Here is a 20,257-nt window from a genome sequence, read left to right as displayed (position 1 = left end):
GTTTTTATGTGTAAAACTATCTAAGAAACACCTTAGCATAATCATTTTCAAAACAAAAATACACGATTTGTGAGAAAAATGCAGTTTAAGTTTTATACTGGAAATATAGCATATTTGGCAACACTGTAACCAAAAATAACTATTTTTTCTAGATTCCCTGACTCATTTCCTTCAAAATGCATCTCACTGATTGTTTATAGACCAAATGAAGGCAAAGATATGAATAAAAGTTAATAATTTATGATTTGTTTCTATGGAAAATTTTCCATGCACGGTTATGACACGCCATACAAATTTTGTCATCAATGCACACCTATGACACGTGTGAGTGCGACTTTTGTTTATATTTATAGTAAATACTCGCAACATAGTCAACCGATCATCGTAATATTTGAGAGCTTAATACAGAATAGATAGACGCATCAATTGTCTTCTTTGAATTGTTTATACCATTTATAAGTTCCAAGATATTCAATCTCAAACTTTAAAAATCGTTTTTCTCGAAATGTGCGAAATGGCGCTTGTCATAAGATATCACAACAGCGACGATATATCCAGCAATATTGCTTTCTAGGTAGATAACTGTATTATATTAGAACAAACGTAGTTGAACACAACCATTTGTACAACTTAAGCCTAAAATTAACTGGAAATAGTGGTGTTACTGTGCATTGCACCAACTTTCAAAAATAGGTTTTTTAAACATTTGACTTGAATGAAAAAAAAAATGTTAAACGCCGAGATCCGGCAAAACTTCTGGAGCAGAATTACAATACAAGATTCCAGCTATCCAAAAAACATAAGAACTTTTCCGGACTTGCCCGATCCACAAATTCCAAACGATTTGAAAATATTGAAATTTTTACTAATTTGAGGTACACCGAAATACTGTTGGACCAAATATGTACCATGTTTGGAAAAATGTATCTCTATGAAAAACTACACAGTCGTCCCTTCCTCTCTCCCTTTTTCACTGATCATTTGTTTATACAACTAGAAAAACAAATGTAGTCTCAAAGATCTCCTCGAAATTACTAGTATTCGAAAGGATATAGAAAATTGACCTTTGCACTGGTAGGCGGTAATAGGCCAAATTTTTCCAAAATCTAGTTATTGTCTATTTTTAGTTTATATTAAGGCATAATAACAGCAATAGCAGCAGATATTAATTTTGGCCAGGATTCGACCCCAGTTACTCCCCTGTGCAATTTTTCGTATGACCTCACACGAAATATTGATTGGAAGAGCTACGCTTCCGCAACATCTGGCAAAATCGAGTCCACACAAGAGCTTCCTCCAGAGGAAGAGTACTAGTTCTAGACTGGCTTGATTCTTGACACCGCGATTCAAACTCAGACTAAACGCGCACCAGACGCGAACTTCCATGGGCGCCCTCCCAACCCATGTTGGGATGAAGAGTGCTCAGAGGTGTACGTGAAGAAGGCCGGCGCCGCGTGTAAGACCTTCCTAGACGACAATTTACCCACTAGCTATCGACAGTACGCGACGTTAGAAACGCGAATGAAAAGTTTGATGAAAGTCATGAAATGGAGTTACTGGTGCGGGTTCGTTGACAGATTAACAAGAGAAACATCGCTGGGCGCTCTTTGGGGCACGGCCCAAAGAGCGTTTACAGTCAGAAATAGTACTAACGAGAGCGTAAAATATTTTAATCGTTGGATATTCAATTTAGCCAAAAGGTCTATCTGGATTACGCCCCGGCACAAAATCTACCGCGAACGAAACATCTCGATGGTGGAGTTCTTGCTGGCTCTGTTATCATGCAACAAAAAAGCTTCAGGGATAGTCAGAATCAAATCCAACTTGTTGAAAAATCTGCCAGGCTCTGCCAAGACACGCTTGTTGAATTGATTTAATACGTTTCTAGAAAGTAGCATTAACCTACATGATTGGAGACAAGTGAGTGTCATCGCCATCCAAAAACCAGCCTCCGACCACAACTAGTATCGACTGATAGCAATACTGTCCTGTATCAAGAAGTTATTCGAAAAATGATCATTTTTCGGTTCCACAATTGGTTTGAAGCAAATGGCTTATTGTCCGATGTACAATCTGGCTTCCGCAAAGGCAAAGCGACGAATGATTACCGTGCGTTACTCTCAACAGAAATTCAAAGTCTTGATCAGGTTATACCAAACAGTGATATTGTCGGTGATGGAGTTTCTCTTTCCGCTCCACTTATCAAACTTATGTCGATTGTACTGGTTTTGCACTTTCTAGCAGAAATGTGAATGAAACATGTCTAGTGGCCTGCTCTTGTGCTAGAAAATGCAACACCAGTGCAAACCACTGCCCCGGTGTTTTGCAATGAAAAACCCCATTTGAATCTAGTTTCGTTTGTTTGCCTTTCTCATATAGAGAAAGGATATGCAATCACTCTAAAAACGGCAAAATAATCCCAGTCCTAAGGGCCGTGTGTAATATCTCATTCGACTCAGTTCGCCGAGATCAGCAAATGTCTGTATGTGTGTGTATGTAGGTTTTATTTTTATCAAGGGGAAATCTTCAAAAGAGACCAGCACCAACTTGGCCGTGGTACTGTCGGATTCTTATTGCAACTCTTTCTCCAGTAAGCTTACCGACTAAACCTCAACCTCCTGTAACTCCGTATCCTCTTCATCCCACTACCATCTCTCCTTGTCACGTTAATCCGTGCAAAAAACCGATAGTAACCAGAAAATAGCAGATCGCGATAAGGCGAATAGAAATTATGAATAACACGATGAAATTGCTGATATCATGTCACATTACTTCTGGTGTCAAATTAGAAAGTAAACTCTAGAATAAAATATCACGATAAGGTGAACAGAAATTACAAAAATCGTTACTGAGGTCCTGAAATCATAAACATAAATCACACAACTCGTGACAAAAATATCAAAACTCGTCACTAAGATCCTGAAATCATGAACACAAATAAACATGAATCCCTACTCGACTAAAATATCACAACAACATGAACATAAATTTTGAACACCTTGCCCAAGTTCCTGCAAGCATGGACATAAATCACATTACTCGTGATTGAAATATTCAAAATCGTGACTAGAATCCTGAAATTATGAACATGAATCACTTTATTCATGACTGAAATATCACGATAACGTGAATGAAAATTACGAAAATCGCGCCTAAGATCTTGAAATTATGAACATAGATCCCGCTACTCTGACATAATAATCGGATAGTAAACTCATGAATAAAATAGCACGTTAACGTGATAAGAAATACCAAAATCGGGGATTAACTCCTGAAATCATCAAAATCGCTTGACTGTCGGCTGTGTATGAATATATAAATTATGAACAAGACTTATAACAAAAACTAAACATTGTTACCGTTTGGGTACTTTGCCCTATTCAGCTCAAAGATGTGAGTAATAAGAGAGTGAGAGCAGCGCAGGTCATACTGCTGTTCATTGCAAATGAGCGCAGATAGTTGAGTGCTGATCTGCCATAAAATCATAATTAGCGTAGAAAAATAATTATAGATATAGATATATGTATTAAATAACTAAATTAGTTAGATTTATGTAAATAAACAATTATGTGTAGTCAACTTCATGTTTAATGTACTAAATGATAAAAATAATTAAAATGCTCCACTTTACTATAAGCGACTAACGGTCAATTTGAACACCCTACAACAAAATTTGTAATACATTATACCTAAGTTAACACGCAAAACACATACATGCACTGTCTGATTTGCCGGAAAATGGGGAAAATCGGAGAAGGTCGGAAAAAGGAGAAGAGTAGAGAGGAAATTGGCTTAGGATAGGTAGCTACTGAGTCATTCGATTCATTGGGCTCATTTACCGCGAAGGCAACCCAGCGATAAGACCTGAAAATTTAAGAAAACAGTTGAGTGCAAAATTATAATCCCGGTGTTGAAACACCTTTCAATTACGGTCAATACGGAAAAAGGACAGCTAGCTAAAATTATAAAAGGAATCAGGTACGTCAAAAAAACGCCATTAGATAGGACTCGGTAGCAAAACTTCGCCACCGTGTAGTAGTATAACCTTAAACCGTCCGCCAATTTCCCTCTAACCAGGACCCATTCGGTTTCTTTTGCGAAACCTTCGTCGTAGAAGCGCAGTGTTGGCGAAAGTCTAGAACCAGGAGACAGCACGTGACCAAAGTCGTCGGAACGACCACGCCGGTCTCAGCCATCGCCCCCCTCGTGGGAAAGTCCCACGTGGAAAACCAAATCCAGCTAAACTACCTGGCGCGCTTCATTCGGTCGCTACCAAATCCTACTGCAAACGGTGGTGATCATCCGACCCAGTAATAATTAACCACTCCGCCGAGCGACGGTGGACGCCCAACGAGTCGGAGCTCATCCACCCAAAAAGCCGACCATCGGAGCTACCATCGATACCCCCATTCACACAGCACCCGACGATCGGAAAATTTCTACCTGCAGCAGATCCAGTCACCGCCGGCCGGCCACCAATACACACAACACCCATTGTAGGTAATAAAGTTAAGTTTGATTTGAGTCGCATTCTTTCCTTCTGATTGGTGTCCTTATAGCCGACCTTGAGAGTTCCGTCTCTCACGCTCGAGCTCGCCTGTGCAAAAGAGGCCGTTGAGAGCCCACCCCAGACGGTCCCCGTGGCTTGACCAGGGACTAGGGGCATTGTCGAAGTCCGTCTGACTGAGAGGTAACAACATGTCCAGCGAACAACAGTAACCCAACCAAACATTCGAATGTAACGCCATGTATATAGTCGGGGCGAACTAGTTTTGTAGAAACACAGAGAGTTTCATGGATACGAGGTCTATTATTCATAATTTCAGAAACTTGGTCACGGTTTTCGTAAATCGTTCAGTTCACGAAATAACGATCATTTTTTCATGAATTTTTGAACGGATTTTTGCATTTCTCCAATAGAAAGGTTAGTGCAATCACTCCGAACATCGTCAACCCAATCACGAGAATTTTTTTGGACTAATAATGGTTTTCTGTATTTTGACAGGAGCGTAGTAAGAGTTATACATTAAGGGGTAGCCCCCCCCCCCCTTCCTCCCACATACATCACACACCACCCTTCCCCAAACCCCACTTCCCTATCAAGTCCCCTCCCTTCAAGCCCTCTCCCGAATAAAATTTGCTAGTGCCTTCAGTATAAACTATTCTCCGGAACCCCCAAACCCTCCTCGTGGATCCGTCACCGGTTTCAAGTGTTTCAGCGTCGATACATAGAATCTCAAGTTCGTTGCTGTCGATCCATTGTATGAATGTGCAAGTCGAACTGAATATGTATAGACATGCTCTCCATTATATTAAACATAACCAGCCAAGGAATCGTAGTTTGGACAAAGGTACAATTATTGCACCACTAGGTGGATTAAAATAGGTTTTTCTATGTAGGCACTACTTCAGTGTGGATTGTACTCATGCTCTTTTTATTTTGTGTTAATCGTTAATGTTTTTAGGCGCTACTCGTTTCTTTTTATTTGTTAGCTGCTGCTGAGAATTTTCGGCGGCGGTATTTCTTCCGATACCGATGACCATTTTCGCGAGCCATTTAACTGTCAGTCACTCCGACGGAGAGATCATCGGCTGTAAAATTTCTGCAGCTTACGATATCTCGATTTTCTCTGACATCATACTTTTTCCTTAGGTCCCGGTGCAAACCCGCTGACCGACCTTTGATATGTAGCTGATCTACTCACAACTAGTGCTAATATCGAAACATTCCGAAACGTGAACCGGCCCAGAGATACCGACCAACATAACTTACATCCCTTTCCAGCCACCTTGATGGGGTTTCTTCCATGGTTTTTTCAACGAATTGTTTCTAGAGTGACCGAACTCGAATAACACTGCTCGCTATATTATTTCATCCCTGAACAGGAAGTTAATAAATTTTTGAATGTAATTCAAAACCCTCATAGGAGGGGTTTGAACCCCTAAAATCCTCCCCTTGCGCAGGGGCCTGGTGTGTATGTATTTTCTAAACGCACTCATTTTTCCCAGGGATGGCTGAACTAAATTGCTTAAACTTAGTTTCAAATGAACGGTATAACGCTCCCTTAAGCTGCCATTGAAGTTTTAGTTGATCCGACTTCCGGTTCCGGACTTACGGGTTGAAGAGTGCGACCAGTCAGAAACTTTTGCCTTTCTCATATAGAAAGGATATGCAAGGACTCTAAAAATCGTCAACCTAATCCCGGTCGGCCACATTTTTTTTTCGACTGAAGTAAGCTTTCTGTATTTTAACAGGGGCGTAGCTGGGAGCGCACGGAGAGGGGTTACACCCCCTCCTGCTCACTGGTCACAACTCCTTTAAATTCCCCTTAGATCACGGCTCATTGCACCCCCCACAGACCAGTACCACATCCATCACTCATATCCCTCCCCCAAATTAAGCTCGAGAGTGGTCCGTTCGTGGGTTTTTCACCCTCCTCACATACCCACCCCGCATGACACCAAAATTTGTTAACAGGAAGACAACATTTCTTTAACAAAATTATCGAAACAAGATACAAACCATTTTCTAAACCTGTTCAGCATCTATCGGCAACGATTATTTCGTCATTTAATATACCTTTTATGAACACAAATTCAAATTGAAAATGATACAACTCTCATGCATCGTTTCAATCTGTTTATACAATTCCTTGTAGGTATTTTAATGAAATCAATCAATATCAACTGAACTGATCACTTTTTTAGAAACCGTAAATATTTTTGTCCAATAATTCATTTTAAAAATCTGAGATTTTTGTTGTCGACTATTTAATTTCAACCCTGAAAAAATTCGGTAGAAGTCAGCTGTGTCCTTCTAGGCAATTTTGTTCTCTCTCGATACGTCACAATATCGGGCCTGCAGACATGCAATTTACACAATATTTGGATAACATGCTGACCAAAGTTACCCCAGAAACAATGAATGAAAAATCACAATAAAGTAATTTGATTTTTGTAGTAAACCGAAATAAAATACCGAACAATTTGAACATTTACAATCTTTGGGTACCAGTACTTGTTTTAAAAATGCAAAAAATGGCATCTACTTGAAACGAAGATAGTTATTTGAAAAACTTTTGAAAAAGAGATCAATATTCCCCCATTTGACGATACCAGATTAGGGGAATTGTGGGTAAAACCGACACCCCACAACTTTTCCTAGAAATCAAATTTTCATTCATTTCATAATGATACAATATTATTAGTACGTTTATTTAGAGCATTTGAAGAAAAATTGGATTTACGTTAGTGCTCCGAATGTCATAAAAATTAACAAAACATTCAAGAGCAGCGTTCATACTCGTCTGGATGTAAAATTTCGTTGGTAGATTTTAAGGTTTTAACCGAACGAAAGCTTTTCAAATCACCCCATTTTTCAGTACCTATTATTATCGGCCTGTCCTATGATCAACTAGGTGCATTGAAGACGAGTTTGAAAAATTCAATATTTTTAATTGCTTTTATAAAAAAATGTGCGCTGTTGGGGTAAAACCGACACCCTATGGTTAGGGTAAAACCGACCCTTATTAAGATGGTTGTGTATAGTTGCGATTCATTTCAAAATACTGGGGATCTTTGCGACACTTCAATTAGCCTATTAGAACACTATAGTATTAGCAGAAATACACAGAAATACTTTTATTGTGTTTATTTCTTGTAAGTCTCTTTAAAAATCAAAAATTGGAATTTTTGCTTATCTGATTCTAACGAAGCTTTTGCTATTTCTGCAAAAAGGTCATCAAACCGAATTTCTAGTGTTCTCTTGGTATGTCATAGACGAATTTTATCACAATGAGACAATGATATTATGTATACCCCAATAGATCGTTGATGATCAGAGTCCGAAAAATCAAATCTGAAAAAGATAGTTTTACTAAGAAGTGTGTGTGTGTCACTTATAAGTGAATGAATCCAATTAGCAGAACGTAGAACGCTTGAAAATCTTCTCTTATGAAATAAAATGACACTGGAGGTTGCAATGATGTGCGCAAGGATTATTTGGAAATACTCATATCAATAAATAATCCTATAGCATAAAATACTCTTATTTATAGTACTACGCTTTCGAACTTTCATCTCCTCACTACATGATGAAGCAATAAAATGCAATGTGCATCATACATACTCACACTTTATTAATCACGCATATATCTCATTTTTAATAAAGATAAAGATTTTAATAAAGTGGAGAGAAAATAAATTAAAGGGGGTGTCGATCTTACCCCTATGGGGTGTCGGTTTTACCCGCAGTGCTTACAAAAAATCACTTTGTTTTCCAAGTTTTACAACCAATATTTTTTAATGAAATTAATTTTTTGAAGCGCTGAAAAAATTAAGTCTTGTTAAGAATTTTCTGAAGAAGAATTTTGCATAAAATTTATAATTTTATTGGTTTTGTGGCAACTTAGAAAAAGTGTTAAGCTTAAGGTGTCGGTTTTAACCATAATTCCCCTACTTTTGTTTGGGTCCCTCCACATTGCTCTATCTCAGGCAATGGAAAGGTAGACTCTCTCGCAAAGGCGGGCGCTTTAGAAGGTGACACCCATGAAAGACCAATATGCTTCAATGACACTCAACAATTGGCAAAACACCTGGAGCAATAGAGAATTTAGACGATGGCTACATTCTTGGACGATATCCCGAAGGTATCAACAAAGCATTGATTCAGGGGGATGGAGGCGTGTCGGGATTTTATTCAGGTAATATCCCGGCTTATCTCAAACCACTACACGTTGGATGCGCATTTGCTGCGTATTGGGCTTGCAAAGAATTATCTGTGCGCCTTATAACGAGGTCTATCACGACATCGAGCACGTTGTCTGGGTATACGCCAGGTATTGTGACGCCAGGTTTCAGTGATAGGATTCTATTCGGCCGAACCCCCAACGTACGCATTCTTGTGTGACGGATTTGTGTCCCTATAGCCAACCGTGAGGGGAGGCATTGTCGACGTCCATCTGACTACGAAGTAACAAACTTTAACCAAAAGCTAAGTTCACTTTTATTTTGTACTTCAAAGCAGTACCATTTATTCTTTGGCTCAAACTGTGCTGCATTGAAATCCGAAATAAAAATTCAAAATTTCCTGATTATTCATTCGAACATTACTGTGGACCTCCCTCAATCATCAGATAATCATTTTGCCAAACATTACATGTTTCGGCTCTGTGCAATGAATCATAAGCAAGCTACGTTGGCTATGTTATTTTTGTTTTATGGCTGACGTTATTCTGATAACACTTGTTACGTAAATAGTTGCTGACTCACATATTGGTATCAAGGCTGTGGGAAAATTCGGGTTATATTATCTCGTAATACATTAATTCAAGTGCAGCGGACTTTAAAATTTTTCGGAACTTTGCACTTAAATGATTCCCTTTAATATAAATGTGAACCATCAAGAACTCTAGTGGGATCTGGTGCAAACTGACATGTCCAGTTTACTTGGAAATTATACAGAAATGAGCATATCTGTTTGGGGTCTTGCAAATTTTAAAATCATGGTGCAATCAAAACAACTACATTTCAAACTCCCCTGTCAAATTGGCATTGACAACGAAACAGACAATTAGTCGATGTTAAGTCAGACCGGACTAAGTCGCAAAACATAAAAAAATAAGATAATGATAGCACAGGATAATAAATTTCGTCAGCTACATTCGACTTTTCCCAGATTGGAAATATGTAATAACAAACAAGAATTTTGGCAGTAATTAATTTCCAATCATAATGTAAAGGGTGCTGCAACTCAAACTTTAAACTCGTTTTTCTCGAAATCAATAGTTTTTTCACTTACTCCGGTCTGACTTAACAACGACCATTGGTTAAATTCGACCAAAATAAAATTTATATTTAATTTCTTTATCGACTAAACAAATGAATCGAGTTCGTTGATAGGTTCAAGACGGTGGCTCAATTACTCTTTTATCCATTACCATCTTGAAACAGATTATTTAATTCGAACTTTAGTCAATTGAGCGACCGAAAATAAAAGTCGCAAGGACAGAAAATGCTTCGTAAAATCTGCTTCAAATATATTAGAATGTACAATTCGGATCTAAACTTGAAGCATAAAAATTGGATTGGGGTTCCTCTCGGTAAGAGTTGAATAAAAAAACGACAGTATAAAAACTGGGAAAAATAAATCCAATTCCTACAAAGTAATTTTTTAGCCGACTTTCAATCTTTAACAACACGATATATGGATGCTCCTGCGCACCGCATAACTAGGCACTGATGAACCTCCTTACTTTTTATAATGGTGGTCCATCCGTGCCTAGTTATGCGGTCGAGAACTTTTTTAGCGATTCTTATGCTGAAGGATCTCAGCAGTGGCGTAGCCAGAAATTTGGTTTGGAGGGGGTTTTGATGAAAATCGCAATTTTTTTAAAAAAAATGCTAAAATTTAATATGAGTTTGATAAATTATTGAAAACTCAAAAACATAAGTAGTCTAACAGATGTCATGCCAGTCTACAAACAAGAAGGATCAACATGGAACAGTTTTCAAACCTCTATAAATTATTTTCTTGTATAATATGTCAATGAAGTCAAAAATTGCGATCTTTTAAAGTGGGATAAATGATCTAAAAAATTTTCAAAGTTCAAGATCACCTAATATAATAATCCTTGACTTTGAAGGTTTGACAACTTCGGGAAGTTATCAACATAAAACAGCGCCTGCTTTGATATAGAAATTTTAGTGATTAACTCTCATAGAGGTAATTATGGTGAATTAATTTTTCAAAAATATTAAGAGACATGATACCTTCAGCAAAGTTTTTGATAATGTCATTTCAAATAATTTTGTTGAAAATATGAAGGCTACATGAATTCAACATATAGGGATTTAAATGGACTGGGCCTGCTATATTTCTTCTTAGTGAAGAAAAATTTAGGTGAAAACTATTTTTTTCTGCGCTACGGATAAAATTGTTTGAAACAATCATTGCGAGTTGAGAACACAAAACCTATAACTAAATTATGGATGGATGGAACTGAAACTTGCGTTTCGACTTCATCTCATCAGAATCCGACACTAACTTGGTGGGCGGACTAAGCTAGCGCCGGAATTGATACTAGCTCCTGAAAATGGAATCACTCTTTGTGTTTTTGAGTCCTTTTAATATCTGGGAATTATTTGTTTTAAATCCAGTTCCCTTATTTTTTTTGTAAGCTTCAAAGGCACCTTGAACGCAATGTGAATTTATTATTTAATTACCGCAGAAGAGATTTATCAAATACAGTAATTTCAGAATAGCTTGTTGTAAAGGTTTTCTACTACTATATTTCGATACTCTGAATATGTGGGATATTTATGTGTTTGACAAAGTTGTTTGAAATAGCACTTTCGAAAACTTTGCTGGAGACATTAAGTCTCGACTTAAATTTGCTTGAAGAGTAATTCTTCTCTATAATTACTTCTAGGAGGATTAACCGTCAAAATTATTCTATCAGCAGATGAACAGTTTTACGTTTTGAAATTCTTCAATGTTACTTAACATCGAAATTTGGCAGTTTCGAATGAATGTGATCGTGACCGTTAAAAATTTATCGAGCATTAATTTTACTTTTCTTCATTAGTCAACCTCACAACTTGCAGTACTAGTACGTAGCACACCAAATTTTAGTACGCCATTCAATGCATCCTGCTAAGAGGCTATTCATATAGTTGATAATACAACAAAAATCCAATGCTCATAAAACCGATCCTGACCTGCTAGAGACAAAATTACATCAGCTTTCAACTAGTTTCTGAAATGTTATTCTTGTTGTTAACCATATTGAATTGTTGTCTAAACTCTACACAATCTAAAAAAATACATTTTCAGCAAATGTTGAAATGTATGTAAGTTTTCGGTAAACAAGCTTTTATATGCAATCAACCTATTCAAATTTAGATTCCCATTCGAAAAATTGTCTCTAATCCATATTTTGTAGCATCTTTCCAAAAATGAGCTCATAATAATTCAGACAGTTATTTTATTTTACATTGAAGTAATTTGACAACTATGGGATTTTGGCTGAGAGATAAGTTACAAGATCCCCTTCCCACAATTTTCCAAAAGTTCTCATGACGCTTTAAACACAGTTCTCAATGTAGTGATCAGAGAATATTTTTCCAAAAATATTTTGTGGAATATTAAATTAAATTCGTCAGCATCAATTTTTTTTTCAATCCAATTAATTTTGGTTTGGGGGGGGGGGGTTTAACCCCCAAACCCCCCCCCCCCCCCCCTACGCCACTGGATCTCAGTCAAATTTTTACGCTTAAAGTCATAATAGAGGCTGTTACAATTGATTGGAGCTTGCGAACTGTTTCAACTGCGAACAGTTAGACTGGAGCACTGTTACATAACGCTCATCCACCCCCGCCACTAATGCAGCATTAGGACTAAGTTGCATTCTGTTTTGAACGATGAGATACCGCTCCAACACCGATGAAATTTATCAAATAGCCACTGTGAAAAGATGCCCTAACAATTCATCCACAACGGTGAAAATATCAGAATAAATTTCCATCTTTATTTTGCGCTCTGCCTTCGTCCCCATAGTAGTAGAAACACTCGCCTAATTAAGGATATCCTTTCGCATAATTCACACTCAACAATAACTTTTGATCGGACAGCTAGATTTCGCACCACAAATATTGGAACGACGATTGTTCGGTTCTATGTACACAGCACGTGCTTAGAATCAGAAATGTACTTATCCAGTGGTTCTCAACCTTTGCAATGAAAAAACGGATTTATTCACCATACCATTCACCGTTAAAACAATATAAATATAATGCAAGAGTAGTCTAAGAAGCACTGTATCAAATGCTTACCATCACCAAAAACCGATGCCGCCAATTAGCATGCCTTTTTCGGGTCGGCGTCATCTAAACTATCTGAACATAAAATATTGAAATGTATAATGCTTTGCCTAAATTGTTATGAGGCATACCATCCATTACGAAGACATATGTGGCGATGTTCAAATTTCTAGTGACAAAACTAACTCCTTCTCGAATAGTTGCAGTCTAGAGAGCCGTGAGTCATTTGAATACTACAATATAATTTGATCATCTCTCGAAGGCATTGTTTTCTGCCCAATGCCACTTATGGATTGTTCCGTTCCGTTTCGATTCGTGAACAGTTCACAGCTCATTCAATTTCTGTTTGTTTCATTATTTCTACTTTCAGCTTCTAGATTACAGTCCCCGGGAGTGGCACGCTTGAGTTCTGCATATTGATAACTTTCGACACATCGTTCTAGCTCACTTACTCACAATCAACCAGCAGGCGCGAGCGCAGCATAATCGTTACCACTTGTTTTGCGTTCTGTGCCATTACTGCTAGTGAGTATATGTATGAGCTGTGAACTGCTGCGGGTGGGCCCTGCTGATGCTGAAAGCCAGGCAAGACGCACATTGACTGGAATATCAAATTACACAGCGCGCACTTCCAGACAGGACGGAAGAGGAACGGACAGGCCGGTTCCGATTGGCGCCTTGTCTTCGGTTTAATCCAACCTACCCGTGACAGTCAGAACACGATCAACGACCGGGACAGACGGAAGGATATTCGGACGATTATCGCGGTTTGAGGCAAATCATAAGTACATAATACCTAACTGTGGTGACATTCAAAATCGAATGGTTCTCAAGTGATCAAGTGCTGCAGTTTTCGGAGTGAAAAGTTTGTGACTTGTGATAATAATGTTGTACTTGAAAATTATTGCTGTGGGATTATGTTCGACGGTCGTGTTGAATGCTGTTCAAGCTGCGGAGCCGTGTTCCAATAGTACGATGTAAGTATATAATGCTCTAATAAATAAATAATCATACTCATATAATGAAATGTGTAAGATATTACAGAATGTTAAGTTAGTTTCCAGAAACTAATGAAGGAATTATAATGGATTGCTCGGAAATTAGTCGCAAGTCGGTATGCAAAATTGTGATTAATATAGACTGCAACATCAATTTTTATTTTGAGTAAACTTTCCTCTCAACAACTTTACTGAAGACACCATGTTTCTGAATAATGTTTTTGAAGATCATAATTTCTAGAGGAATAAATTACTAAAATCATTTTTGAAAAGATGCGCTGCATTATATTATATAATTGCTCAAAGGATACTGAACCTCTAAAGATGACAGCTTCGAAATTATGTGGTCTTGACAATAAATAATTAAAGGGTTGTGTACAGGACACGCCACGGTGACATTAAAAATGTGGTTTTTTCAGGAGTATGCAATGAATTGAATTTTAATCTATCAAAGCTATTGACTTGTCTCAGGTCGGGAAACTATATATTTTTCAGTCAAAACATGCTACATCACGTTAAAGTTTACTCTCCTGCCCCCATGTTACAGTTTGCTATACACCCTCTTGGACATAATTTATTGATGGTCCTTCAACAATAACAAAATTCTAAAAAATACTATCTGCTATACTTTTAAACTAATTAATTTCAACTATGTGAAAAATAAATAATTTGCTATAGATTGATCAATTGTAGAAATGGTATTATTGAGCTAATCCATCTATCAATCCATATTGAGGACTGTGATGATGGAGCCCACACTCGCCAAAGGAGATATTCAGTTCCTCCACGAAATTTTAAACCTCATTCTACAGTTAAATTTTCAATAATGTTCTACTCAACTTAGGTGAACAAACTTTAAATCAAGTATTTCCTAATCAATTCATGACTAAACAAATAAAATTATTTAATAAATCACATTGTTATTACCGTGCAAATCTGAAATTTTGACAATTTAGCTATTAACCCGGAAGCAGTTTGAAATTGAAATAATGAACTTTGTGCATATTTCTGCAATGTTTTATTTTACGTAGATGTTTCAGTGTGCAACTACAACTGTCCAGTATAGCGTCTTGTTTTATAATTTCGAACCGTTGTGTTTTTAAATTTAAATTGGTGTGCTCTGCGGTCCATTTGTCATTAAATTTAACACTCGTTTAGAAATGTTTTTTTTTCTACACGTAGAATAGCTCAGATTTTCAGACTCAGAATTTAAAATCCAATAACACTTAAGGAAGAGTTTCGGTGGAAAAAATGTAGTTCATAAAAAAATTGCGGTGATGAGAGAGTGTTAGTCTATTCAGTCAATAATCATACAATAATGCAACGTTTGCCCATTTTCCAAAATTTTCATTGCAAAATATTGAAAATTAGGTGACTGACATTGAATCTTTAGGAGGCACCTCGAAGAAATGCGGTGTATACCATAACTCTAAATCTCCTGGACACATAATTCACATAATTGCCAAGGTAGCTGAAAGAGCTTATTTATTTTTTTATTTTTTCAATAACATGTTAAAAATGGATTTTTGTTAGTATTGCGAAAAATTTATAAAGCGAGCAAAAAAATCAAAGCTGCCGTAGTTATCTGGGAAATGATGTGGAAAGAGCTGCGCAAAATTTCAAAATAATTGGTTCAGTATATTTTTAGTTATGATGTAAACCGCAAAACAAGCTTTCGACGAGGTACCTCCGGAGATTCACTGTCACTTGCTTAATTTTCAGTATTTTACAATGATATTTTAAGAAATTATTACTCAATTGTAGCATTGACTAGATATACTTAAACTCTCTAAAGTGTCATTTTTTTCTAATTACCCCATACCTTTTTTGTTTCAGTAACTAGTCGTAGAAACTCTCCCTTGGGAGCAGGCATAGCGTACTTGGTAAATCGATACCTTGTACGCAGCTCACGGGGGTCCCAACACCGCACATTGGGTTAGAGATTTTTCTCTAACCACATTGGAACTCCTATATTAAACACTACGCTGCTGAATATTCCCTCAGGAATTTGATTGATATAATATATTAATACTTGAAAATCTGTGAAAACAATAAAACCAATCAGTGCTTTTATTTAGTCAGATGTCATTACTTTTGGGTTGATTTCGCAACTTTTTGAGACAAACTGAAACTGTTCTAAGATAACTCAATCTTCTCGCTCATCAAAATCCCCAACTAACCTCCGCCTTTCTGTAGGTGCAAATCCAGTTGTGTCTGCACGTGCTTTAGAAACATCTACAGAAGCATGTTGTCAGATGCATTAGTGAAAAACCGATTTAATCCACCTATCAGTGAGATGAGACATTTCTTACACATATTTATTTATTTATTTATTTATTTATTTATTTATTTATTTATTTATTTATTTATTTATTTATTTCAACTTCATCTTTGACGCAAAGCGCCATACAGATTGATATTAAAACTAATTACATAACTACTATTCATCACAATACACACAGCATATCAAATTTACAAAACTTAACATACACAAAAACACCATCACTGTTGTATTATTCATTAGCTTGCCGATCACACGCTAAATTTACAAGCAACTAGATGTGAGATGTGCACGAATAACGCTTCGAATAAATTAAAGAAAAATAAAAAAAACAAAACAAAATTTTAAATAAAGAAGTTATTCATAAAATGGATAGAATGATTAACATAAATCAAATTAATAAAATAAATAAATCAAATTAGCTCAAATTAAAATTAGACGATATTAAAACGTAATGAAATTAAGAGAGCAAATTAAATTGTTTCAGGATAACAAGCTATCATACAATAACATAAAGGACTGGCAAAACCGAATTGATAAAATTAAGAAACTGAGTAAAATATGTGAACTAGGAAAAACTAACCATTTAATAAAATGATTGAAATAAATAATATGAATAAAACCATAAAAAATTGGAATAATAAAATAAATAGGGTAAGGTGGGGCAAATCCGACCTAATAAATGGTTTTGGCTGTAAAATGCTCATTTTACATCGGATCAAGTCGTTTTATATACCAAATTAAAGGTTAGACTTCTGGACAACTTTCAATGTATAGTATTTCATTCCAATCTTGGGAAAACTTTGAGATACCAGTGTTTTACGAAAACGTTCATCTTTGCTATTTTCAAAAATGGTGGGGTAAACCCGACCGCCTATGTTTTTGGTTGATTTTGTATAGATACTACCCAAATTATATGGATTTATCATTGAAAATAAATCAATGAATGTTGTGTTATTGAATTGTAGCATGAAGAAAATGGAATTCAATGTCAATCTTGGAATGTCCAAATCACGAGCAGTAGTACGTAAAGATATTCCCATTTTTCTCGGAGCAATTACTAGACGAATACTATATTCATCACGTTTTTGTATCTTTCGTTTGTAATTATGAACCATTGTGAAAAATAATAAAAAATAACAATAAAAATATATTCCAATTTTATAAATAATTATTTTCTTAGCAAAAAAAGCGGTCGGATTTACCCTACTATTTAGAGATCGGATTTGCCCCACCGCGTCATTTTTCATTACGATGCAATTAAAAAAATGATGAAAAAGTTGGACTAAATTCATCTATGCACTTTGTAGGCCTTTAATCAAAGAATTTAAATCCACTTACACTTTTTATGCTTTCACTTTAACAATAAGAAATATCCTGTAGTCAATGATACACAAAAATCAAATCAAAAGTTGTAAAAACAACGATAAGGTTTGAGCATCTCAATGTGGACTAGTAAAATGCTGTCATACCACCATTATAATTATTTTCGATGCTCTACACGACAACATTAATATTAGTTCGCGTAGTGTTTTCGATTTTCGATAACAGAGGGAGTCGGGTTTACGCAACGGTCGGATTTGCCCCACCTTACCCTAATATGAATATTATGGATTAAATTAACTCTTTCATACCTAATTATTTTGTCGCATATATAGGGTACCAAAGCCGTTTTTCTTAAAAGTGTTAGAGTAAAGAAACACGAAAAACCTGTTTTGATCAAGATAGATGCTTCTCTAGCAGTGTTAGAAGCTGCTGAATTTTTACATACCAATCCTTAATACACATCCCCTGCAAAGTTTTGAATAGTTTGGGCAGAAAAGGTAGCCGAAAGCAGTCCAAATTAATAAGATTTATCAGTTTTCAAAAATATTTGAAGAAAACGAATATATATCAAAATATAATTTTTCACCGATAACTGAAAATGTCTCTGGCAGCACTGCTCTAGTGAAATCCAATCAAAACAATTGCAATAACTTGAGTTCTACGGATCTTTCTTGCAACTATTAGCGCTCAAATAAACGGTGATTGTCACAATTATTAGTTTTACTTTTTTGTGAAGAAACCTTGTCCAAGCCCAAAGTTATACTGCCCATGAACGCATATTTGTCCCGTTTCCCATCTTTATGGGACTGATTTGCGAGCATGGTCAGTAAAGCTGTTTGAAAATGTTGTTCATAAATAACAGGATAAACAGAGAGTTAATAAAATCAATAAAATGAATGGAATGAATAATATAAACAAAATAAAGAATTTTTTCACAATAAAAATGTTTTCTATCTTTTTATCATTTCTTCATTTTGTTTGTTTTTAAGCAGTTAAATTATTAAAATGAAAAAATCAGCGATATTAAAAAGTAATAGAATTAATAGAAGAAATTATATTGTATCTAATTAATGTTCTAGATGAAATGAATAAAGTGAATGACTGAACAAAATTAGTCAGATTATAAAAATGAATAAAAGTGTGAACCAGAAAAATATCAGAAAAAAATAGATTTTTTCTATTTTTTTCTGATATTTTTCCGGTTCACACTATTTATAAAATTCACTTTATTTATAAAATAAATTAAATCAATAATTCGAATAAGATACATAAGATAATAAACTGATCGGAATGCATACAAAGAATTAAATGAATACAATAGATACAATTAGGTCACATAAACAAAATAAATAAAAACAATGCTAAATGAAAAAAATCTTTAAAATGAAATGATCATATATTTATTATTAGTCAAATATTTAAAATGCAAAAAATAAACCAATCGAATATAATACATTAAAGGAATGAGCTGGAAAAAAATGAGAATATATAATAATATTTTAAGAAAGGTGTTGAAATGAAGTAAATGAATAAAACGAATTTCACGAATTCCCAAACCATTGTTTCAGAATATTCTGAAATGTTTGTGAAAATCCCATTGCAAAGAGCACGTTTTCGTTCTTCTTTTCTTGATGGAATTTTTAGGATTATCTGGTGTTTCTACTTTATTGATGGTCCTTAATTAGTCATCAGAAATTCTAGAAATCAGGAATTTGTTTTGGAATTAATATATATCTTTTTGGTTACAGACATCTGAAAAATTATTTTGTATAGAATGGAATTTCCAGGTCCAGTATTGTAACGCATAATTAGAAATAGTAAACTGAGAAAAGGCCACCTGTAAATAGTATTCATTCGCATTGAAATATCTAGAAAAGAGTGTCAAGTGTCCAGGCTATGTTAGCAATTATATTATTGTCGATGACATAAAACTCATACATGCAATCGATTACAATGCAGTCTTTTCCACCCATCCTTATTACTTGCGAATTGTTTCGTTCGGAACTCTCGTTCTGGAGATATGGGTTAATGAGTCCTATACAAAGCAATACCATTGCAAAGAAATGGTTCAAACTACCAGAATAAGTACTTAAATTAATCGAAAAGCCAGTTAGGATTGAAAGTGCCCCTGGACTGCTTTGAGACACGAACATTCTTGAAATTACATGTCGTATTTTTTCGCAAATTAATATGCTTTTAGTCACATTGATCATGAAAAATGTATATTGGGGTTTTCAGTACAACTCAGTGTCAGTTGTGAGGAATGGTAAATGATGGTTAGAGCTGTGACATTATTTTTGTTCATAGTGCGAAATTTTGATTCTTTAAATCTTTATTTTCAATAATGCAACTGATAAATTTTCACTACAATTTTTTTATTCAAAAATACAGTTGCTCTTGGTGATGCTACGAGTATAATATGAATATGAATTATATTAGAAATCTATTTTCTCACTACTAAGAGGATTACTTGATGTATTCATATACCATCCAACGTTTATCTCACGAGTGAACGCATTGCTCAATCCAACGGGTAAATTCATCAACTCTGGACAATGAGGGTGGATGTAGCGTAGTTGGTAAATCGATTGCCTTGTACGCAGCGAACCTGGGTTCGAGTCCCGACCCCGCACATAGGGTTAGAAATTTTTCATAAGAGATTTTTCTAACCCGAAGAGGCGAATGACCTTAAGGTTAAAACCTCTATAATCGAAATTAAAAAACTCTCGACAAATTTGCACATTGAAGTGAATTTACACATTATTTTGTCTTTGAAATGAACTTGCTTATTAATTTTTGAGAAATAGGTAATTGATTAATAAGTAAATTCACA

The 20,257-nt window shown here is 35.6% G+C and overlaps 1 protein-coding gene across 1 annotated transcript in view; it reads left to right on the top strand.

Annotated features, from left to right (window-relative positions):
* The window catches only part of LOC131679432 (fibrillin-1-like), a 96,315-nt gene that overhangs the window by 6,096 nt on the left and 69,962 nt on the right, over positions 1 to 20,257 (top strand). Inside the window, exon 2 of the mRNA XM_058960162.1 lies at positions 13,190 to 13,796. Coding sequence (XP_058816145.1) covers positions 13,705 to 13,796 — 92 coding nt within the window. The 5' untranslated portion in view covers positions 13,190 to 13,704. The remainder of the gene's footprint in view (positions 1 to 13,189; positions 13,797 to 20,257) is intronic.

This window comes from Topomyia yanbarensis, chromosome 2, assembly GCF_030247195.1.
Source record: "Topomyia yanbarensis strain Yona2022 chromosome 2, ASM3024719v1, whole genome shotgun sequence".
In the NCBI taxonomy this organism is placed as follows: domain Eukaryota; kingdom Metazoa; phylum Arthropoda; class Insecta; order Diptera; family Culicidae; genus Topomyia; species Topomyia yanbarensis.
The sequence above is the reverse complement of the archived record's forward strand: the minus strand, read 5'-3'. Positions and strand labels throughout refer to the sequence as shown.